The sequence below is a fragment of the Bemisia tabaci genome, chromosome 3 (genome assembly GCF_918797505.1).
Source record: "Bemisia tabaci chromosome 3, PGI_BMITA_v3".
Taxonomy (NCBI): Eukaryota; Metazoa; Arthropoda; class Insecta; order Hemiptera; family Aleyrodidae; genus Bemisia; species Bemisia tabaci.
Genome location: NC_092795.1, coordinates 31431429 through 31453307, shown reverse-complemented (window position 1 = coordinate 31453307; position 21879 = coordinate 31431429). Strand labels below are relative to the sequence as shown.

General features: G+C 35.9%; 2 protein-coding genes across 3 annotated transcripts; one reads left to right on the top strand and one right to left on the bottom strand.

The window, feature by feature from the left end:
• The first annotated feature begins 2685 nt into the window (after positions 1–2685).
• Positions 2686–7534, top strand: mRpL48 (mitochondrial ribosomal protein L48). The gene is made up of 4 exons (XM_019061259.2): positions 2686–3001; positions 4342–4589; positions 5687–5789; positions 6230–7534. Exons 1-4 carry the CDS (start codon positions 2996–2998, stop codon positions 6416–6418), a joined length of 546 nt encoding a protein of 181 aa, XP_018916804.2. The 5' UTR covers positions 2686–2995; the 3' UTR covers positions 6419–7534.
• Positions 7535–8509: 975 nt separating this feature from the next.
• Positions 8510–20968, bottom strand: Coq8 (ubiquinone biosynthesis protein COQ8, mitochondrial). 2 transcript variants are annotated; one of them, XM_019061257.2, is made up of 12 exons: positions 20646–20968; positions 19367–19564; positions 18137–18218; positions 17435–17838; positions 15675–15900; positions 14619–14743; positions 13863–14085; positions 13354–13494; positions 12508–12710; positions 11675–11827; positions 10807–10993; positions 8510–10500 (listed from the first exon to the last, which is right to left on the bottom strand). In XM_019061257.2, the coding sequence occupies exons 2-12, from the start codon at positions 19559–19561 to the stop codon at positions 10409–10411; spliced, it is 2031 nt and encodes a 676-aa protein (XP_018916802.2). In that variant the 5' UTR covers positions 19562–19564; positions 20646–20968; the 3' UTR covers positions 8510–10408. The 2 variants fall into 2 exon arrangements, with proteins under 2 accessions (XP_018916802.2, XP_018916803.2); XM_019061258.2 differs by lacking the exon at positions 20646–20968 and adding an exon at positions 20485–20622.
• Between the last annotated feature and the right edge of the window lie 911 nt (positions 20969–21879).

Genomic DNA, 21879 nt, shown 5'->3' with positions numbered 1-21879 from the left:
AATTGTTTCTGTTTTTTTTTTTTTTTTTTTGGTTTCTTTTGTTTGATTCTGAACAACCGATGAGGAAGCAAATTCCAATTTTAGGTTAGAAAGCATCGTTGTCTTGGGCAACAACATAAAAACGACTCGTCTCTGCGCACATTGCAGTTGTTGTACAACAATGTTGCTGTAGAGTGTAGGGGCTCCCAAATTTTGAGCACAAAAATTAGCCCCGCCCCCTACAACACAAAACAACTTCGAACAAAATGCGATTGTTGCTTGTTTTCCCAACATGTTGCGAGTGCTGCCTCCGAACAAAATACAACTAATGATTCTTGCATTCTCTGCAGTTAATATTGTTTTCAGCATCAATTTGAGTGGCTTTCAGAATTTTAAAAATTTTGATGCCAATTTTCTTCATAAAACTTTTTTTATCATGTATTTCACGTAGATATTACTGAAACAAGAAGAAAGCAGAGTTTTCCTAACTCATGCATGTTAACAATTTTTTTGTTTTCTAAAGGCTAACTTGAATAGACATCGCTACCAGGACTCCAAATAACATGTAATTTTTTGCTTAAATTAGGAAGAACTTGCAGCCACAGAGCCGGCTCTGAATTACCTTCCCATGGACTAACTGCAAAAATCCAAAATTCATAAACTACATTGAAAGGGTGGCTTATCCTCCAATTTTTTAAAATACAATTTACTTGGTACACAGTTTGTGCAACTGTTCTACCAGACCAGCTGAAGTATTTCAAGTTCATCAGTAACTGAGATCTATTGTTTAAAAGTTTCATCATCAGTATTTTATGCTGAAATTAGAGAGAAATGTATTAGAGGGGTTTGGAGAAGTATAAGTTCATAAGTCCAGTTTTTAGTCTGTGGTTATATCTAAAATTTATTTTGTGAAAATTTTATCAGTAACATCCAATTATTAAGCATCAGAATGTGAGTTCAAACTTTCTTTCTGCCTTAAGGCGCCACGTAATTTTGAATTGCATGTATGCGCATGTATTTCTCAAAATAGCAAAAACTGCGCATTTATGTGCCTTGTCCTCCCAGCCCCGTCCGTGTGATAAAATCGTGAAATTTTACGTGAAATGTTTCATGAACTTCACTAAATATGAAAAATATATCTCAACTTGCGGATTATCAGCCCATACCAGATGGATTTTTTGTGTTCTTTGAGCTATTTTTCTTTTCTTTTTTTACCGAAAAAAGAACCATGGTCCCTGATTCTAAATCTTAGTTATTAGGATAGTTATTTTTGTTTTTGATGGTGAAAATTAGATGGGAGTCATAAATAATCACATATCGTCTAGGTATCGCAGCGATTTCAGCGTTCGTCGCACCCGTCAGAGTTGGCAGGGCGGTCAAGACATCCTCGCAGTTTGACGCTCCTTCAATCCGGCGAAGCTGCAACATGCTTACACTCGTGGTCAATTAGTTGTATGTCACGCCTGCCGTAAAGGAACTCCAATATCGATGGTTCCACGCGAAAAGGAGCTTATTTCCCTCGATTGCAACGTTGCACACCACAGTTAATGCTTCAATTTCAATCAATATTTATTTAAAGATACGCACAGAATCCCTGAGAAATATACAATAATATTATGAACGATTTTAATTGAAGTCACGGGAAATTTAGTCGCGATATTATATTTAGTCGTATTTTCCTTTTTTTCTTTTTACCGAAAAATAACCACGGTTCCTGATTTTAAATCTTAGTTATAAGGATGGTTATTTTTGTTTTTTATGATGAAAATTAGATGGGAGTCATAAATAATGACGCAGCGTTTAAGTGTCGCAGCGATTGTAGCGTTCGTCCCACCCGTCAGAGTTGGCAGGGCGGTCAAGACGTCCTCGCAGTTTGACGCGCCTTCAATCCGGCGAAGCTGCAACATGCTTACACCCGTGGTCAAATAGTTGTATGTCACGCCTGCCGTAAACGAACTCAAATATCAATGGTTCCATGCGAAAGGGAGCTTATTTTCCTCGACTGCAGCGTTGCAAACCACATTTAATGCTTCAATTTCAATTGATATTTTTTAAAAGATACGCACAGATTCTCTGAAAAAATTTACAATAATTTTATAAATTATTTTAATTGAAATCACTGGAAATTGCGTCGCGATATTATATTTAGTCCTGGTGTTTGTTGGTGTGGGTTGCATATATCCTGCCCCTGAAATGGATGTTTCATATCGACGGTGAAAGTCGGCAATCACATAACTCGATTTGCGACGTCGCAGACTTCCTGTCATACTTTATTCTTTGAACGGAAAACTACTCAACGGTAACTCCTTAAAACTGCCGTGATTTTTCTTCTATGTGCGAGGAAAATTCTGCAAAAACTGCAAGGAATCATGTCCATCTGTTCTCCTCTAAAAAAATAACATAGTTGCGGAGATTTTCAGACACCGCAAACGAGTTATGTGATTGCCGACTTGCACCGTCGATATGTCTCTCAAATTTAACAGCATTGTAAATTTTCATGGAATAATTTACCTTCATCTCTAATCTTGTTAAGTTTCTCTCTTTTTTATGCCGCCTTCTTTTCTGGCCAGCGCGGAGGCCCTCAAGAGTCCGTCGATTTATATTTTCCCGCTTCAGGTAGGTGGAAGTTGATTGGTTGATGCGTTTTTGTGGAATTAAGTATAACTTCTAACTCTGGCAACACTGAGCAAGTGAGAGCCGAGCGATTTCAAAATATAACCTCAAACAGTTCATGAGAAAATCAGATAAAAGACGAAAAAAGAAAGTAGAACTAAAAGAAGAAATCAAGGGAACCTTGTGATTTTGTGGAAAGCTTTAAAACTTTCGGTTAGTGTAGCAGTAGTTTCTTCGGCGTATTCTCTGGAATCGGGACTCCAACATCATTTCATCCATTTCTCGCGCATTTTCTCCTGTGATGATCCGTGTCGCTGAAACTCTTCAATCGCCCTGCACCATCTCCAAGTCGCTTTTTTCTCTGTGATTTGTCGAAAAATCTTTAGAGATCATCGAAAGAATCATGGCTGTAAGTAATTAAAAGTGCTACGAGCACAATAAAGACCTGATTGTTTTGAAGGTTGGGTTATTGTTTGATGAGTGGAAATGAAACCGGACAAGCGCCATCAGATGTTGTTTGAGGTTGTAGCGTTGCCTACGGTTGTAGATTCAGTGTTCTCATGCTGCATGTCTCTGCCATAGAGTACATAGAGTTGTAATGTAAGTGGGAGAGCTGGCGCCATGTTCTGCTCGACGAGTTCCGAGCCCGGTGTGCACCGAGTTCGGGTCACTTTTTCGATCCATGTTCGATCCAAAATGGCGGTGTGGAATACGTAGTGATTCCTATCTTCTTTGTTTACATCGGATGGCCGGGTACCCGTGTATCGCAAACAATCGACTATGTATCGAAAAAGTGACCCGGCGTCACACAGGAGTCTCGGAATTCGGGACCTGGAAAATGCTTAAAAGTGGCGCCAGCTCACCCGCTTACATTACGACTCTATGTACTCTATGCTCTGCTCGACGAGAATTTTGCTAAATTTTCCAAAGAATTGGTCTTGCTCTCATGAAGAAAATAGTCATTCTTGGCTGCGGGATTCCTATTAAATGAGAGCAACAATTGGATACGTGCTAGAGGGCTCATGACATGATGAGACATTGAAATGTGTTATATTGTGTAGATAAGTTGGGGCTCTACCCTGTCTTGTTATGGATTTAATAATCGAGCCACAGGTTTTACATCATTTGTGCCATCCGCTCAAAGATGAGAAATCAACACAAATCTACAATGTGAAAACATAAGATGCGTACTTGTGGTAATCAATCACTAGCTATTTTGATACCGTATAATATCAGGAATATTGAATTCTGTAACAGATTTTAATTAGACTCAATTCCATCGTTGTTTGATGGAGGTTTTTTACTTCAGGAGGACGACATATTGTGGTATTTCACAGCTAATTACACAGGGTTGTTCAAAAGTCTCGCACCGTTGGCCATAACTTTAGTTTTAATGAAGATACTGATTTGCGGTTTGTGGCGTGTTTCCTCCTATTGAGAGGGAAACATTTTAAGGTACTTTCCAGTTTTTGAGCCCCTCAGGGAGAGGGGGGGTTGCTACTCAAAAATTTCAAATGGCTACCCCCATCATGACCAGTGGTGCGTGACTTTTGAATAACCCTGTATACTACTGATTCATCATACAACTGAGTGATGATTGTAACCGACCAAATTAGTATTTGCTTACTATATTGTCCTAGGAAAGATGCTCTGCTTATCAAAGAAGTCCTGCTTATCCTACTTTTGACTCTGCAACTCTTAAAAATATCTTTGCTTGTCTCACCTTTTTCCCCCTTTTCTGTTTTCTAGTTGAGGTTTTTGCCGAAAATACCTCTTCAGGTTTTTACTGGGAAATTAATGTCCAGATCATTTTCCACATCTAAAGTATCGCTGGACAAGATTTATGAGCCAGATTACCTGAAGCTTATGGAGTCTCCTATCCCGATGTACGATCGATTGAATATTCAAATCAAAGGTTATGACTATCCTGTCCTCGAAAATTATCAAAAGTTTGTTCATCACACTGCAGAAGCTATGTTAATCGATGTCGAAGATGGGTAAAAAATTTGTTCACTCCTTCAGCTGTGGATTTTCCTTCCGTTGCATCATTTTGTGAAATTGATTTAAGATTAAAATGTCTTGTTTCTTTGCATGATTTATAACCTCTATTAGTTACTATCAGTAGCCAATGAGGATGAGCTGAGATTGAGGATGCCTAAAACAACCCCAAAAAAAAACATTTCAAGAAAAATCAAAAGATGCATCCGACTAATGCACAGCCATTTTATTCGTACTTACTTAAAGCAATTAATGGACTAACGATGGATGGCTGTCATTAAAACGTTGGGAAGTATCTAAAATCCAAGTTGTAGCTTAGGTAGTTGGAAAAGTTTTCGTAAATTTCTGTTTGTCTCAACTATTTGTTCAAATTTTCTTATCAGTAGCTATGCTTTTTAAGCTTGACCTGTCCCATATGACCTTCTGGCTGATGCATATTAATTTATCTTATACATATATGTATTTATACCTAATACCTGCTTGCACAAGGGAAAGAGTAATTTAGGAAATATAAGCAGGTTTAAGTTACATCCTAAATCAATCTCAAATTAACTCTCTTGTTCTCTTCAGTAAATTAATCTTTATACACAACTTAAACCGGTCTAGGTAATTGGACCATCAAAAAGATACAAATTACCTTCATTCTCTTTTTTTGGCTCTCTATTAATTGAATCAGTACTTTTACAAGGGCAGGAGTTCAATTTTTTAAAATCTTTTTTTTTTTTTTTTGAATTTTTGATACTCTTTTTACCTAATATTTGCATTCCTGTGTGTTTGTCACTTGCGTTCCAAGGAGCGGACTACCACTGCTTTCTTGAATAACATGGTAAGGAGAACCAGAGGGTTCAAAAATTCACAAAAAAAAAAAAGATTTTAAATAATGCTTTCTTAAAAAATACTGATTCAATTACACCGCGCAGTTTTGTTAAGCATTCATGTGCGTTTAATACCTCAGAAACTGAAGTGTCATATATTAAACTTTATCTTTCTATTTGGTCTTCCTTTGGAAGATATTTAAAAATAATATCGGAATAACCAGTCACTGTTGGTTTCTCACTGTATTTTTACTAATTGATTTTGCTGTTCTCGGTTTCAGATGGGCTTTACCACCTCAACATTTAAAAGTCAAGAAATTTATGCCGAGAAGTGCCATTACAGATAGTGAATATGATCTCAAAATCTATGAACGAAACGTACAGGTAAAATTTCATGATTTCTGTAAGATCGCGCAACTGGTGAATAAGACGCATGCTAGTGAATCGCCAAATTAGGCAAAAACTCCCGTTCCTTGAATTGGGAAGCCACAAAAAGCCTCTGGACCATGTGCAATTATTGATTTTATGCCTCGATATACATGGGATTTGACACTAATCTCGAAATTTTATTTCTTGTCCAAAATCGAGCAAAATCAACAGGGGTTGTTGCATGGACCAAAATTTCCAGGTCATAATCGAACTGAAATCAAGCCAGTCCAGTCAAATTTTAAAATCTCAACTTGTTTAAAAGGGTGTATTAAGAACATAATACCTATCGAAATTTAGTTAGCGCACAAATTTATGGTATTCCATGCACAATACTTAAGGATATTCTTTTGTTTATGTGTGTAATTTCAATGAATGTTTCTCTTTGAATTTTGCAGATATCTGATGTGTATAGCCACGATCTAAGTCTGTTCCTAGAAATTATTGAAGCAGCTCTTCCTGAGGGTGTTAAAATGCATGTTCATGAGCATTTACCGGAGCACGAAAAAGTAAGGTATATCCCAGATTCTGAACTGAAACAATTGGAGATTGAATTGGAGGCAATGGGTGGGCCAAGGAGATTGTAACTTTTGTAAGACAGATTGATCAAGCACCCTAAGAGTAAGATGAAGGTATTCTATTTTCTAAGCGTCTAAGTAGATAAGTAACTAAGGATTTATCATTGATTATAGATTTCTGTCAAGCAAACAGATCCGATTCCTCTGTTCAAGAGAAGAGACTTTCATACTTGGTCATGAATTATTGTATGAAAAATATCTATTAAAGTGGCAAGGCGTGAATCAACAACTACAAATTGTTTTTTTCTCATTTAAAACTATGGCAAGGAATCGATTATTGAGTTTTTCATTGTGAAGCGAAATCCCTGATAATCGATCCTTTTCCATAGGTTTAAATCGCAGATCAATCAATGGCGCTGGTGATTTCAAGTACTTAGGTTTCAAGAGCTGGAAGTATATCACAAGGTTTGACTTTGTACGTACTTCTTTTCTTAGAAAACTTGCGTCAAAATTAATGTGTGTAAAGTTGGAAACAATCTATCAAACTTGAAATTAATTCTCAACAGCCTGGATTTAATACCCTCTTGCACATCAATTTTGAGCAGTCAGAATATCCATTTATATTTCGATTTTCCTGCAAGATAACTATCCAAAATTGAAGGAAACCTCTCACCTCTCAGTTTGAGTGTTGCAGAATTTACCATTACGTTTTTAATTTTTAACATCGGAAGAAATGCTTGTAAAGAGATGGGATTTCAATTGAATATTTTTCATACTTCAATGGTATCTTCAGCACTGATCTTAAGTGAATGATCTAGTAGTTTCAACGTAAAAAAAGAAATTGTCGGAGGAGACTCCGAAACACTGTAATGCCTTTTTCTTATGTGAGGTTGACATTTTCGCCCCCTTTAAACTTCAATGCTTCTTCAGGTAAAAAAATCACACTTTGAGATTTCAAGAATATAGTTGGTTAGTTTCTTTAGAAAGTAACGAAGGACATTCGTACCGGTGCAATGCTTGTTTGTTGTTTTGGGTTTAAGTGATCGTATCACCTCTGTAAATTGAATACCTAATCCTTTTTTTGTTCAAACTTCGATTTTTTTAAATTATGTTGTTTTGATTATGTTGTCTTGTAAAATTTTGATAAAAAGTAAATTTCAAAAAATAAAAATATGAATGTAGGAATTCTTTTGTCTGATTGTCAATGCAGATTAGCAAACAAATAGCATGAAATAATGACCAGCTAGAAAGGTAACTGTTGGTTTCTAAGATCAAATTGTCCATCAGAGTAATATCACATATCGATGGCCAAAATATAACACCATGTAACTCGTGGCATAACACGTTTAAGATGTTGCAGACTTTCTCTTAAATTTATTTTTTCTTTTGGAGACTAGTGACCGTATTTTCTCGAAAACTTGCGTGATTTATCTTCTTTGTCAGCAGAATATTCTGTATAAATTTCAAGCCATAGAGTTGGCTTGTTTTCCAATGAAAAAGATAAAATTGAGATGGAAATTGTGATATATGGCAATGGATGTGCGTGGTTTTGCACTTAGGCCATCGACATTACTACCTTATAGAAGCGAACTTGGGACCGTTTCTGAGCTAAATTGGAAACAGCAGGTTAAGCCAGGGCTGCAGGATGAAAGCGGAACTGTTTTGGCGGGAAAATTAAAGCTGTAAGCCAAATGAGAGGTGAAGAGGTTCCAAAAATTGAAGTAAAGATGACCGACCGTGCCTTTCTGGTAGTCATTATTCTATGCCATTAGATTATTGTTGATTTCGGACTTCGAGCGAACATAAGTGGCAGCACTAAATCAACGATACAGATACCCTATTCTAAACGAGGAACTTTCACAATGCTACTGTGCTGAGGAAGAACGCCGTATGAACATTCAAGAGTTGCCAAATTTCCGTCAATAAGATGCTCATTTTTAAGGAAATTTGTGAATATTTTTACTTGAAAATTTCAGAATCTTTAGGTGAAATTGCGAAAAAAATTATCTGAAAAATTTGGAGGAAAATATTCATAAGTTGAACAAGAAATTCACGTTTAATCAAAGGAAATTTGGCAACGTCTGAAGGTTCATACAGCGTTCTTCCTTAGCACGGCAGAATGATTTCAAAGGTGCTGGGAGAAATAAATAAACCATGATATTAGTGTTGTGCATTGGTTGAACTTTTTTATCACAGTCATAGTAAACACATTCAGGGAATTTCAAATTAAGTGTGGTAGACATGGAGAGAAGAAGCTTTCTATTGAACTTTTCCCACCACTTCCACTCATACGGGTTAAAACTTACTTAAACATCAACTTAACTAAACAGTTAATTAAAACTCGAGCTGAATAAAGGAGAGAGACACCTACAAAGATGAATTTCATGTCATTTGGACCGCCTTTTGCACATCAAGTCGCATCTGCATAGAAGATGAGTTCGAAGAAGTTTTTAATGCTATCTACTCTTGTCAAAAATTTAAGGTCAAGAAACAATATGTTGAGCATGAAAATTGTGGGTTAACTGGACCGCGTTTAACAGAAAGGAACCAAGCCACATCAGCTGTTGTCAAATTTAAGTAGGTAATTTAATTTTTTACGAAAGAACGTTTGTGAGGATGCCTTTAAAGATTCTAAGCAATTTGCTTCGTACTATGGAGAAAATCCACTGAAATTTGCACGAAAATCCGCACAACCGTTTTCATGTAAAAAATTAAATTGCCTAATTAAATTTGGCAATAACTGATGTGGCTTGGTTCCTTTCTGTTTAACGTGGTCCAACTTTTTCTTTATTATTGAGTCTAATTGAGGGATGTAACTTCAAACCTCTTTTTCTCGCTTTTAACTTTATGCGGCTTGGTGCGCTCCTGTTGGATGTTAAATTTTTATGCTAAGATGAACGAACATTGATACTTGATTATTTAAATGATTACTTTTAGACCTGAGTCACTTCTAGTACTAAGAACCTTTCATTGGAAGGTTGTGATAGTTGTAAACATTAGTTTGAATCAATTTAGGAGATAAATTCAATATTTGTGATACCCTGAATTTCAGAATTACAGTAAGACCTCGATTTATCGGATTTCACGGGACCGGAGGCCGAATCCGTTAAACCGAAATAATTTGAGGTCTCACTGTATTTGACAAGCAAAGAAGGGATAACCAAATACTTTTCCAGCCCATTATCTACTAAAAACCAGAACAAGAGAAGAGGATTCTCCTACCTCTCTGTCTTGAATTCCTTTGGGGGGGGGGGGGGGGGACCAAAATCCAAACTTTACTTCTCTTCTCTTTTCTCTTCACCAATTTGAGGCATTGTAAAGCTCTTGAGAAAATGGGGCCCATTCCCATGCACTATATCACTGTCAATTGGGGAAATTGCTGGTCAATTCACTAATTTTTAGAGCCAAGAAAATGTTTCTCCAACCATTTTACGCATATTGAATTTTTATGCTAAAAAGTCCATGAACTTCAATATAAATTATTTATTTCAGATCTGAGACACTTCTAGCGCTTAAAACATAGTTAAAAATAATAGTAAACTTTGAATACCTACACTCTTTATTTAACACTTTTTTTTTTAGTTTCTGCCCTTTTACTGGAGAGCTGAAATGCCTAAAATTAAAATACATACTCCACCAGAGAGGAATTTTTGAAGGGCCCCTATTCATTGTGCGAGCGGAGGAATACATTTTAATAGAAGCGTCTGTTTCAACCTTCATAATATTATTTTCGCCAGTACTAATAGGAACTCCACAAAGCCTCCAATGTGTCGAGAGAATAGGTTAGTTCACTAACAACTATTGCAATTAGTAAATCTTAGTTTTAAAAATTTCCCTCCTTCATGGCTTTCTTAAAACAGAATATTATTTCTAAATAGTAAGTGGCTACTCTACATTCAACTTTACCTCTTTCAAAGGATGAGTCTGAGTACGACCTTGACAGGTCACTTGCCCTACAATTAATTTGTTAAGTGCGGCACATAAAAGTCACCGGGACAAATGAGGTGAATTACAGGAGACACGTATTTGTACTTTTCATGGTACAAAAATAATCGATGATCATAGACCTTTTTTGTAAGACTTGTAGACATCAAGAAACATTTGTCTGCAGGCCATTTTCACTTTCAGTTTTGCGCAGAGAAGAAACACTCCTGAAAAACAATAATACAAATTTTTAATTCGTATAACTAAAAATAAAGAAAACTGAACAGAAAAGAAAGTTACCTTAAAATCGCCCACATATGTGGCATTGTTTTTAATTACATTAAGAGCTGAGAAATCTTTATTTAGAGGTAAAAGTATGATCGGAAATCATGAAAATTGCCGATCGAAAATTTTCACTTGTAAAATTACTTTTCTTCTTTGGAAATACCTTTCCTTGGAAATTCCCTCCAAAGAGGACGGATCTTTTTTCTTATATTCTCTAACGTACTCTTAAGAAGGCAAAAACTCCTCACCTGATAGTTTACGATGAAGTGAATAAATTTCCTCGGGAGGGGGGCAGAGTCTGTGAGTAATTATGGTGGGCACCAATTTTTGGATTTTTCCAGTTGTTTGTTGGAGACCAAAATCAAACTCTCCAGCATCTTTATCAAAAACCTCACCGAGGATCATTACGGCATCCACGTGAGATTCTTCCATTATCTGAAAAGATCAGAAAATACAATTGAAAATTATAAAAAAGGATTTACTAACATTTACATTATATTTGGACGGTTTATACTTAAATTGGCCTAACTACATTTCATGTTGCCGAATTTTCTCACATGTTTTAATTGTTCATCCAAGAACTAAACTATTTAATGCATTCAAACGTTCTGTGAATTTAGCTGAGATCATGAAGAATAAACTCACAAAATTTTAAGTTTCAGCGTTGCTTTGATATTTGTTACAAAAATAAAGCAGAGAAAATTAGGCAACATCTGATAAAGTTAGGCTGATTCTGCAAAAATCTAGACATATATACTTGAAAGTTTATTGAAATAAGTAAAAGTCGTATGTTAAGTTAGATCATAAAGCAAATTACAAAATGGAAATGTGGACTTAAATAATTATGTTGCCACGAAGGAAGGCTCGCTTGCGATGAACAAAGTTCAAATGACACAAAAAGCTAAACCTTTGAAATACTTTTTCCTTGCTGAATGAGTCAATTGTAAAATAAAATTTCTGCTATCGCAGAAAATTTATTTTTTTTTGCGGAAAAAGCATTTATTGTCAATAATATGATTTCCCGAAAACTATCCCATCTATGGACGTCCCTTTATTCCTGGTAATCTGAAACAAATTGCTCTTATTTTACCAGTGTAAGTATTTAAAAGACTGTACCTTCGATTCGAATCCAGTCAAAAATCCCATTTGCTGAGAGAGACGTAAAACTTCGGCTCTATCCCCATCGGCAGCTGCTTTTATAATCTCCACGTACTTGTCTAAAAATTCTGAACTGTAGCCTCTTGATGCTCCAAAATCCAACAAAACCAACTGCAAAAACATATAAAATTTGTACATAACTGCATTAAAAGAGTCAGGAGGGTCTTTTGAAAAAAAGGTCTTTGAAATTTAGGGATGCGACATTCTGCATTCACATTTTTGTAAAATGCACCAAGTTAGAACTTAAAGAGAGAAGTTTGAGGTTTAATCTTTTTTAGGACTTGATGTTGAGGACGAAGTTAAAAGTTTATTCTCTCGTTCTACATATATGTTTTTTTTACTTTGAATTTTTGGCAGATGAAAAGTAACGAGTAAGTGAATTCAAAACTGTCCCTACACAGACTAGCAACATTTCAAGAAACTTTATTAAATGAAATTGTGTGTGCATGGAAACAGAGAAACTTTTGTTATGAAATTTTTTTTAAAAAAAAATATCATGAGTCAAATTTTGAAGTTTTTCCACGGATTCTTGGATAATTGTTGCGAGTTGCATACACAGCCCCTGATCGCTGAAATTTCACGTAAAATAAAATTCAACATTTCAGCAAAATGAAATTTTATTTTACATCTCTTGTCCCTGTTAATTTTTTTCCAAAATGCAGCTTGGTGCACTTGTGTTAAACTCGGAAACTGATATTTTATTCAAACAAATTTCATTTTCCAGTGCTTATTCATTGTATGGTGGTATGTATGTGCTTTTGAATTATTAAATTAAGAGGTACGCCACACACCTGCCTTGTTTCTGGATTGTAAAAGAAATTAGACCAATTAGGATCCGTTTGCATGTATCTGAATGTGAAGAGCTCCCTTAAACACAACTGCATGACTAGATAACAAATATGTTTCCGTGTAGCTTCATCCATATCTACACACTTATCAACAGGAACACCTTCAACAAAAGTTGTTGTGAACACTTGTTCCGAACACAGCTCATCTGCAAAAAAAAATGGCGAATCTGAGTCGGGACGACCACTGTCTAAACAATTTAATAACATGTACGCACCAGATGTAAAAATAAAAATAAGTAGAAGGGAAAAAATGAAAAAATAGTCGGAAAATGATATTACGATGACTTGATTAGAATATTATGAATACTACAGTTATATGACTACATAATATGAACCCCTAAGAACATTTCAATAAAATTCTTTCAAACAGGTACATTACATGAATAAAAGCTCTTTGAATTTAGGATTCAAGGATAATAAATATTTAAATGAAATTATACAAGAAAAAAAGGACTTTAGGCTGTTAGGGTGAACAAAGCTGAGCAAATCTGCACTATCAGAAAATGGACTTACATGCAAAACAAATAATAAGTAGATACGTACTAATAGCCTGTCACATCAATGCATCTTTCTTTCAGTTTGATTTTAATCATTTGAAATTTTTTTTAATATTGGCTTCCTAAGGAGTTTTGGCCAGTGCATATTTGCCAAATTTGTCTAAATACTTCTGATTCAAAATACTTGTTGTCCAAATATTTGAGAGACCACAGAAATTAGTTCTGTTTGAAAACTTAACCGCATTCGTTACGAATCGTTCATGATGTGGATGAAAAATATAAGAATACATACCAACTACATCAGGTACTTTATATTCTGGATAAGGCTTCAGAAGTTCTTTGAATTTCAAGGTACATTCTCTTTCACGGACGTAATCCACTTCCCAGGAGAGCTCTCGTTTGGCAACTTCGACAACATTGTCAATGAACATTCCTGAGAACAACAATTTTTCACTTTTAAACTACTTATTGGTATCATGAGACAAGAAAATCACAGAATAGCATACTGATTAAAGACAGTCATTTATTGTCAAAGCATTTCTTGAAATAATTTTTTTTTGAAAACAACCTAACGCAAGCTCAGGAGCTCAGTTTAAAGAACACCAGGGACACCATGGCATCTCACGTGAAATTTCACCGCAGAAAAGTTACTTTATTTGCAAATTCCTGACATATGCAAAAGCTCCATTATGGATAAATAAAATCTTCCTTATTTTCTATGTGAGAGTTGGTAGAATTTAGAATGCACGACACGTCATGAGAAAGTTTTTTGACATTAATGGCAAAATCATAGATAGATACCTTCAGGAAATATGTTCCAAATTTTCATGACTGAGACAAGGTTGTTTATATCGCTCTCTATGCCCTCTGCAACACCAGGGTACTGAATTTTGATGGCAACCTCTGTTCCGTCTTTGAGCACCCCATAGTGAACCTGACCTATTGATGCAGCGGCAAATGGTTTATCTTCAAAAACATCTAATTTGGATCTCCAATCAGGACCCAGTTGCGATGTTAGTACTTTCTGAAAAACAAGAAAATTCCTCGTTAAAATGATTATTTCCTCTTTTACTGCGGGAGAGAAGATTAGACCAAATGGATGATTTTCATCCAAAATAAAAACTCGTCATATTATTTTAAAAAGATATTATTTGAGCTTCGCAGATTATTGATTTTAACATTACAGATCCAGTAACGACACATCTACTTTATTTAAATGTAATTATTTGATTGGAATGTCAACTTGAAGACATAATGGTACGATGCAAAGAGTTCCAGTCAGTCGTTGCGTTTATGGGTCAAAATAAGTCTTCTGCGTTATGCATCATATCCTACCCAGAGACACCTTCTCTTGGGGTTACTTCCCTTAAGATTTCTCTATTTACAATTTTGCTTTGAGTTGAATCGAGCTTAAGATGTATACAATACAGATATTTTTCATCAACATGTTCAGTCCTGAGATGGGAATCCGGATATCAAGAGTTATGGTGGGGTTAAGGGATTACTTTCATAAGTTTTTGCCCTACACACTAAACCAAAAAAATAAGATATATGTACCTCAACTTGCCATGTTGGCATGAAATCAGCAGCCTGCCGCACTCTTTCAAAAGCCTCTTGAAACTCCGGACTTATAGTGTTGTTATCTTGAATACTAAGAATCTGACCGATCTTCAAAGCAGCACCTGCATGACAAAAAATATAGAAGTCATTTTGGAACACATCCTCAATTAGTCCTTATTTTTGTGTTCAAGCATTGCTCAAAATTTTTCCGATGTATTAAACAAATTGAAAATCTAGCGGAAACCTAAAAGTAATTCTTGAAACTCATCTGAGTTGATCATATTTTAAAAGTGACATAATTTGATATATGAAGATGGGGTGCAACAGGATGCGTCTTATTTCCGTTATGTTGAAAAATCGACTATTCTTCTATTCTATTCTTGAAAAAAAAATAAGCTCTTCAAAATTTGAGCCAATTTGGTGAGTTTCTGGATACAGTGCATCAGGATTGTATTTTCGGAAAGTTACATTGAATCAAATGTGTGGAAAATAGGCTAATTGGCAGTAATGTATTCTATGGCCATAAAATGAGGCCAAGTGCGCATTGTTTAAATATCTTATGAGGAACCATCTCGGAGCGATTTGTGAACCCACGTGACAATACCAATTCTTTAGGTGTCTTAAAAAAAATTGGGCAGAGGTGCAGAATCTTTCAAGCTTACATGTTTTCACAAGCCTACGCACCAACTTTCATCATTTTTCTGCTCAACTTTCCCCAAAATTTCCCTCCAATTTTAAAAAAAAGGACCTTTTTCTCCTTATTTCCTTTTATTTTTGATCAACAAATGCTAAAAATTAGCCTTTATTTCTTATCTTAAAAGCTTTTTCTTACACCCAGACATGCGTCTGATCGAGCATTATCTGCATGCCTGGGATTTGGAACAAGAACCCTGGCGCTCTCAACAAACTACTTTAACCATATAACCAACCAGCACTGTTGCTGGTGTTTCAACTTAATAAGTTCTAACATCAATAGACTTGTTTAAGTAAATGCACTAATCAGTTTATACATTAATTCTGTGGAGATTAAATTAAGTAAATTAATGATAGTACCTCTGACTTTGCACAAGGTGTTGACGATTCTTTGTGCATTTGCTGGGGTGAGAAATGCTTTATCCAATGTAGCACCTGAGGAAGAAGGAGCATCATGTAACCCTAGGGAGCGGCGAGTTATTTCTGCTATTGTCCCAACACCTAGGCCAGCTGCTAGCGTTCCGAAGGAAAACATGCGGCTCAAACGAGTAGATGGAACGGCACGTTGTTTGGCAACCTCATTCAACTGATCACAATATAGAAAAGCTGATAATAGCAGCATTACATTTTGAAATAGAATAATGAACTAAAATGAATTATCAGGGGGCAGAGACAAAGAGAATTCTGAGTAAGAGTGGTTGACTAGATGATTTAATCATAAAAATAGGTCATGAATCAGTATGAGCTAGAGAGTACTAGCAGGTTGATGATTGAAATTGATAGGCAAAGCTATAGACAAATGAGACAAAGAGAAAATTGAGCGATCCTCCCAGTGGAAGCGGGTGGTGGCAATCGCAGTTGCAATTGACAGCAGCCTACCTGAGACCCTATAGTTAGTCCACTTTCCTCCTTAGTCTATGATGACCACCTGTTTCAACCATTATGATTGCTTCATTTTCCCTTTGACCCGTTTGCCTATTGTTTTGTCCATCGATTTCAATAATCAGCCAGCAGCAATATAGAAACTTCCCAACCTTGCAACCACTGTTGCCTAACAGGTCAAAAGAAAAGGAAAAGGGCAAGCTCACACTTGTCAACATGAAAAATTCCGAAAATTTATCAATAAAGAGCAAAATAAAAGGTCATCACTTCTGGGAATTCTAAGGGGGAAAAAAGGGTTTTCAAAATGGAAAGGTCGATCAAAAAAATAGGGAGGCTAAGAACTCTCCACATACTTCACAAGCGCACTCTTGAATATTGCTGCCCAAAGCAAAAAAGCTGTAACCCCATTCTCAATTTTTCATTCTTTCTCCACACATAATACAAAGAGACCTCGAATTATCGGATTCCGCGATTAAACGGATCGATCCTCTGGTTCCTTCAGCGAGACCCACCAGCGCGATTGAACCGATTCCGCGATTCAACAGACTTGGCCTCCGGTCCCGTGAAATCTGATAAATCCAGGTCTTACTGTATTTAATTGTAATGAAACCTGATAACCAGTACTTATGCTTCCTTTTTTTTCATTTTCAGTTCTTGATCATGTGTTAAGGACATTTTAAAAGTATGTGGGGTGAATATCTGACGGTTCTCTTTGAACAGTGCATTATGTCAGGAAAAAATCTTGAGTGAAGTTGTGAAGTTAAAGCGATATTCAACAACAGAATAGGGCATCGTTACCTAAGTTTTTGTTTTCCCACACATCATTTTTGACTTCCCTGTATTTTGACCAAATCAATCGCCTCTTAAGCTTTGAGTGCTACACTGCTGAAGAAATGTAAAAAGTGAGAAGGAACTTGTTAACAAGCAGGAAATCATTAGGACAATGGAATAATGTTCATTGAAAACGAGATACAGCACACAATTATATCTTCTTCAACTACAAAACAGGACTCAGAGGGTGAGATCATCAAGTGAAGTTGGAGGGAAATATATTTGCCTTTATAATTTTGCCGCAATTTTTTTTATAGATTTGATGATCCTCTCCCATCAGAGCAGCTAAATTTTAGTCTAACTGATCATTTAAACCCGACAATCGTTCGGAATTTTCACTACCTACTGAGGTTAGTTAAAGGTTTGTCCTCAACAAAATAAATAGTTATACATGGTTAATAGTTTACCTGTTGCCTTTTCTTTTCTATCTTCTCAAGGTTGTGTGTCTTGCTTCGGGATCCATGACTTGGTCCAGACTGTGGTGTAGAGAGGACCTTCGGTGGTGTTTCAAGCGACGCTAATACTGATGAAGTATCCTTTGTCGGAATTTGATCAGAACTGCGTTTTTCTGATTGAGACATATTGGACATGTTTAATGATTTAGGGGCTTGATTGGTATTTTCTTCTGTATAAATGATCTGAATAGGCTGATTACTACTTGCAGATGGCGTTTGCTTTGAATTTTTGTATTGCTGTAAATCACGTTCAGCCTGTTGTCGTAATAGAGCATCTATTTCATAGGCATAATCTTCTTTCCCACCGTTAAAATCAGAAAAATGATGGTTTTCATTTACGCCTTCACTGGTAACACCTGGAAAAATATACAAACTGTAGCTTCCCATTGAAAAATGGCAGATAGGTAATCTGGGTGATGGGGAAAGACAGCGGCTACAAGAAAATTGATCACAATTATCGATTTAAATATCCGGGTTTTCATTAACACTAATTTTGTTGGAAATTACTTAACTGAAAAAAAGTAAGAAAATTCGACTCTAAACATTGCAAAGAATAACTGGCAGCATTCAAAACTTAATACGTTAATGGTACTAAGAGCAAAAAGTAAAAAAGGAAGCAAAGAGAGCTGAAAAAACAAAACCCCTAAGTCTTACCTTGGTAATAGACAATATAACCTTTGATTCCCTCAAAAACCATAGATGATCTTTGAAGAGTTTCTGTAATAATCTTGTCAACCTGAAAGTGAAAAATACAAATAATAAATCAGGCAGTTCATGGTTCATTTAACAACAGACAAGAAAAAAACGCTGAAAAATGTGGGCCAAAACATTAAAGAAGAGGATGATAGAATACTACTGGGTCCACATTGTTCTGCAGAAAAAGCAAGGCCAAAAAATTCCAAAAATCGAATTAAAGCAAAACATTTGAGTCTTGCACTGACACTCAGGAAGAAAAGCTAAATTTTTTTATTCTAACTGAAATTTTTGGGCCTTGCTTTCCCACTGAATGGTTTTGACCCAGCACTAATCTATCATCCTATTTTTTTACAACAAATATATTGATCCGTACACTCAGAAATACTATGAGTATTTCTATGTTTATTTATTTGCTTCTTAAATTCCCTGAGCTTCAAAAGCCAATGTTTAACAACTTAAATCGATAAATTTAATAAAAAATTACTTTCAAGTAATTTTACTTAGTGCAGAGGGGTGTTCAATAGGAAAATTATTTCTCTTGCGACATTCACAGAAGATGAAAAATTTGAATAATTTTTGTCCTGAAATCCTTCTATGAGTATACACGGAGAGCAAAACTCAAAATTGCAGATCAATCGAATGGAATGAGGCTGGATAAGAGCCACCAGTTTCGATTGTTGAGTGAATCTTACCTACCAGATTCGAGGTGAAATGCAATGTAAATAGTCCTTTGCAAAGTGCAGACACCAAAAAATCTAGATAACCAGAATAAAATATGCGCGTGTGTACGCTTTACTATTCTACGTCGTCACCATCTTCATCTGTCATTTTACCCATACGCCACCTTCACGATTCCGTGGGCATAGAAGTCACATGGCTGACTTTCGAAGCAAGTGTTTCCAGCTTGCTGCTTTTTGAGGGTCAAACTGCAGGAACGTGTACCTACCTCGTTAGCAGTTTATCAAAATCTCTGCTCCTATTTAATTTTGTCAGAGAAGGCTATTGCTTGAAATCCACAGAGAATTTTTCACATAGAGAAGAAAAATCAGTCTAGTTTTCAAGAAAGGACATCAAGTATTTTTTTCATTTATTTGATCAAATATGACAGGAATCTGCTAGGTAGGTACATCTCAAACCCAGATACATTTTCCTGCAGTTTCACAGTCATAACGTTCTTGGTAGCATTACCTGTATAGATGGAGGTCCTGACAGGAGACTTTGAATTTTCTCTTCAACAACTTTGTTATCACAAACAAGATCTTTGACACTGGAATTCGCCCATTTCTGCTGACAGATTTTTTCTTGCTGCTTGAGACTTGCATTGGCCACCAACTGAATTCCTCGCAAAACGCCGAGAATATCAGGGCCCCATGGGCGATTCATATTCTGAAATCAAAACACTTGTGAAGTTGCTGTATTAACCATGTGTTTGATACGTCAATGGCTACAGTACGAAAATGCATACCTCCATTGCAAGATTTAATAAAAGTCTCTAATAATATTTTGAGAAGCGAACTAAAAAAGTATCTCCTGGAAATAGTTTCCTGAATATTTTGAACTAGGTAGGTACTGAAGCAAAATTAGAAAATGCAAGAAAAATTTTAGATTTCTTCTGATGAAATAAAGTATAATAGATTTGCAACATTGCTGTAGGAAAAATGCATTTAAGATTTTAGCTAAAGAAGTACCTTTTAGAAAATAGAAATTAGGAAATATAATAGCCTGGTACTTGATGAAGAGAAGAAGATCAAGACTCTCACTGTTCCCCAAAGCCTACCTGGGAAACCTGTGCAAAAACATCGCCACAACAATGTAGTGACCCTATTTTATTGACAGAACGTTGTGTCAATGTTGTCAAAATATTTTTGCATTTTTTTTTTGCTGCACAGATTAGATATCGAAGATTGAATCGTGAGTAATCACTTGCGTTAAAGGTACAAATTGTTACGACCTTGGACCGAGAAAGGATTTCTTCTGGTAGACAAAAAATCGGAGCGCAGCACCTGACTCAAATCGCCTTCATTGAAACAAGATTCTTTGATGTTAACTCGAGTGTAAACTATTGATATAAATGTCTTCCTATCTTCAGAGTATTGGATTGTCTCGTCACATTTTGGAAAAGTTACAGGGGGTTTACAAAAATAGATAGCTCAAATGAGTTTCGAAATGTATTGATGGTCTTAACGCAGCATAACCTTTGGGTAGTCAAAGTGTGTTGTTTAAGAACTCATCAGATAACGCTTGTCGGTACCACTTTCAGCATGCAGTGATGGTGATACAAACAAGACCGATAATTGAATGATTACCTTGGAGAGTCATCATATTGCACTGAGTTGATGTCAATCATGAAATTAATGAACTTTCTGAGCTTATCAGTTTCAAAATTGACAGTCCGAAGTGACTGTTGGTAAACAAGACACCAAAATAAGCGACGCACTGAAACTGCTAAAATTCAAGGTATACTTACGCAATCAGATGGTGCAAAATGTATTCAAACACTAACTCCCACACATGAAACCCACTACTCAGAAAAAAAAACTGAAAATAACCCTGAAAAAATAACCCAAATGAAGTTTCAATCTTGAATTGGAGTCGAAGGTGCGGCCGTTTTTGAGGTTAGGATTAGGATTGATAAGATTTTAGGTGAAAGAGCTGAATTCGGATGATCGCGGGATATGAGCCGGAAAAGTTCTAAAACTTTACAAAAACTTTTTGATTACATAACTGATAAATCCATCATTCAACCATAGCAGGAACATGTGAGTGCCAAAGCTAAAATCGCAACTCGAAGGGGGGGGGGGGGGGCGCTTATCAGCTGGCTGACTGCCTTGTGCCAGAGTTGATGTTGCCGGCTTGTGCAATTGAACATTTTTACGTATGAATACAATTGATAACTAAATTACTTACTTGGCTACACTGATTCATAAATAGAAATGAGACAAAAAGCGGCTTAAAGCCCGCTAGATTGAATTTTGGCCAAAAAGAGCAGTTATTTGAGTTGAGTTTTAAAAATAATAGAAAAAAATGCAGTGGGGAGAAAAATTAGAAAAATCAAGTAAAATATGGTAGAGGTAAAACTACTTAATCAACTTAAAGGATTTTTTTTTCTTTCAAGAAAACAAAGTTTTTCAGCCTTAATTATTCTTGAATTACTTATTCTTACTTACTTACAGGCTTATTTTGGCGATGGATGCAGACTGCGTTAAGCAGAAAGGAACCAAGCCACATCAGCTATTGCCAAATTTAACTGGGTAATTTAAATTTTTAAATGAAAAAGGTTGTGCGGATTTTTTGCTAATTACTTACAGTAAATTTTCCGCATAGCACTAAGCATCCTTAAAATTTTTTAAGGAATCCGCGCAAACATTCTCTTGTAAAAAATTAAATTACCCAGTTAATTTCGGCAATAGCTGATGGGCTCAGTTGCTTTCTGCTAAACACTGTCAGTGGGTAAGTTTTAAATACTCAAATTCTTAGTCTCTGCTTTAAAATGTCTTTAAAATGACAGCTTGACGAATTTCTCTTGCAGAAAAATAAATGAATTTTGTGAGTTTCGCTTGGAAAGAGAGGGGAGAAAATCACAACTTTCTCTTGCTTCATCTCGAAATAATAACTGTGCATCTGTAGTGGTGAAAATACACAAGACCAGTGATGCAAAATTTCATGAACCCTTGAAAAATCTAATTGTATAATGTTCATAA